At 49.9% G+C, this 2,547-nt stretch overlaps 1 protein-coding gene across 1 annotated transcript; it reads left to right on the forward strand.

The window, feature by feature from the left end:
• Nucleotides 1–377: 377 nt before the first annotated feature.
• On the forward strand, nt 378–2,063 carry FAM101B (family with sequence similarity 101, member B; the record flags this gene model as incomplete). The annotated part of the gene is made up of 2 exons (XM_010151446.1): nt 378–487; nt 1,733–2,063. Coding segments are annotated over 2 exons (441 nt in total), but the record flags the coding sequence as incomplete, so codon positions are not given.
• Between the last annotated feature and the right edge of the window lie 484 nt (nt 2,064–2,547).

Here is a 2,547-nt window from a genome sequence, read left to right on the forward strand (position 1 = left end):
GATAACCCCAGCAAGGAGAGCTCTCTCCTGCGCTCCTGCAGCGTCAGCTGTAAACTGAGCGTGAGCTCGTAGTTTGTGCTGCAGAAAGCCACGCTGCACGGCGGGGCTGATGTTCTCTCCCGTTTCCCAGGGTGGCTCCGGAGTTGGGACTTTGCATAAAATGCACCTTGTCACCTCTTTGCTCTAGACCAGCATCGAGTCACTAGAGCATTGAGTCAGACCTGCGGGTTGCACCTGTAGCGTGGCTCGACTAGCCCATCCTCTTGGATGGGAATGGGAACCTCGACTGCTCCGTGTCAAGGGCTAAATAAATGTGTTTTCTTGAGAACATATCGAATTGTGACATAAACGGGATTATTTTTTTCATCTTTTTGCAGAATGCCGTGTTCTCTCCCAGCCCTGTTCTCTCCAGCTGCTCTCCAAGATTGTGTCCTTTATCCTTTGGCGAAGGAGTTGAGTTGGATCCTTTGCCACCAAAGGAAATAAGGTAAATATTGTGTTACAGTCATCTAGTTTTGAAGGAGTTACCATGTGAAGGAGTAGTTAGGCCTTATCAGTGAGTCAAGTTCACTTATTTGCAAAGCTATTGTTCCACGCAGCTGTGCATTCCTGGACCTGGACATTTCTACAGGCTGAAGGAGTGTTTAGCCTCTTTTAATCCCATATGGGTTTCTTTTTTCCAGGAAGACTTTCCTGTATTTTACTCTTCCGCTTCTACTTCATTCCACTGACCCAAAACATTGTCTTTCAACTGATAAACCAGAAGGAAATCATGAGGGAAGATCTTCAAAGCAGCCATCTTTCTGGGACTGTTTGACTAGGGGAAAGGAATTTTGCCTTCCTAACCTCATGGGTTTGTGATAAAGTACCTTCTGTCTCATCAGCTGTGGCTGGTTGTGTAAACTAAAAGAAAAGTTAGTATTAAGAGAGTGCATAATTATTTTTTTTAATGCGCTGCATCACTCCCTGGCCTGTGAGTTATTCCTTTGAACACCATGATCTGGAGGAAGGGGAGACGAAGGCTCCCAGGTAGACTGATGGAATGGAACGGAAGCCTAATGCAGGGCAGGGTGGAAAGCAGTTGCTGCTCTGCGGTGGGGAAGGAGCCCACCCCCGTGGCTGGAACTGAGGGCAGTTAGCACTGTGAAAAAGCTAATGCAGGCGTGTCGCAGTGTGAAGGAGATGACAAGGCTCTATTGCAGCCCAGGCACAGAGGGTTTTCTTGCCAGCAGAGCTGGATGTGCAAATTGTAGTATTTTCCTGCCAGTTGAATTTTCAGAGAGTGCCCCATGCTGGGAGTGGTAGCAGAGAGCTCCCGTGTGACTCTCGGCAGAGGAGAGCTAAGAAAACATCGTGTGCTTCCTTGGCACTCCGAGGAATTAGGATGCATGTGTCCAAAGCCTAAATGTGGATCTAGACCTCTGGGTTTAGGGACTGGAGTTTGAAGGAAGTTCTCAGCTTCCTAGAGCTCAGGCATGAAACGGATGGCCGCGAGGACTGAGCTGTTTGGTGGTGCTGGCAGCTGGACAAAACAGTGACAGTGCTGGGTGTGCTGCCTGCACGAGGCTTTTCCCTTAAATGCGTGAGAGGCCAGCAGGCAGCGCTTGTGTTCAGTGGCTGTTCCCGTGCCGAGGTGGCGGGTGCAGTCGGAGGCGCCTACCCCGGTATCCGACGGCTCTGTGCTCCAGAAAAGGCAGCCTGCTGTTCCACTGACGTGTCTCTTGTATTTCAGGTACACGTCCTCGGTTAAATACGACTCAGAGAAGCACTTCATCGACGACATCTACATGCCGGTGGGCTTAAGCTTTTCTTCTTGCAGTCAGACGGTCATCTGCGTCCCAAACTGCACGTGGCGCAATTACAAAGTGGAGGTTCACTTCGAGCCCCGCAACAGGCCCCAGCGTTTCACCAGCACCACCATCATCTACCCGAAGCACGCCAAGACTGTCTACACCACCACGCTGGATTACAACTGTCGGAAAACCGTGCGGCGGTTCCTCTCCAGCGTAGAGCTGGAAACTTCGGAATACCTTGGGAACGACTGTGTCCTGGGTGGTTGCTGACTGACGGCCGTCTCTCTTGCGCTGGTCCACCCCAGTCCCATCTAACGTACTGTGCTAACTCTGCTAGCTAAAGCGGGTACAGACCCTCTTTCCCAGCTCTTAATTCCTGCTTTAAGCATCACAGTGGCCTGAACACAGTTTTCTGAGGGAACGTAACTTAGTAAGGAACTTGTTTCTTTGCCTTTAAAGTCATGAGTTCCCTCCCCTTCCCCGCAGTGCAGTAATCAGATGAGAATGAGGGGGAAGCATCTTCCCAGAGAAAAAATTGACAGGTTAATAAAAATGCAGAGTAGTGCCTGGCAGGTGGAAATCCATTTGATTCTTTGTGGTGATGTGCAAAAACAAGGGCGTTTCGCTCCCTTGCGGAGAATCCGCCAGGTCATTTGGTTGCAGATAGCCAGAGCTGGCATTCACTTCAGTTTAGATCGTGAGACTGTTTCCTTTAGAAGAACCATCTCCTGGAAGTTGCTGGAAAAAGCTAACA

Source organism: Eurypyga helias, unplaced genomic scaffold, assembly GCF_000690775.1.
Source record: "Eurypyga helias isolate BGI_N326 unplaced genomic scaffold, ASM69077v1 scaffold17225, whole genome shotgun sequence".
NCBI classification, from domain to species: Eukaryota; Metazoa; Chordata; class Aves; order Eurypygiformes; family Eurypygidae; genus Eurypyga; species Eurypyga helias.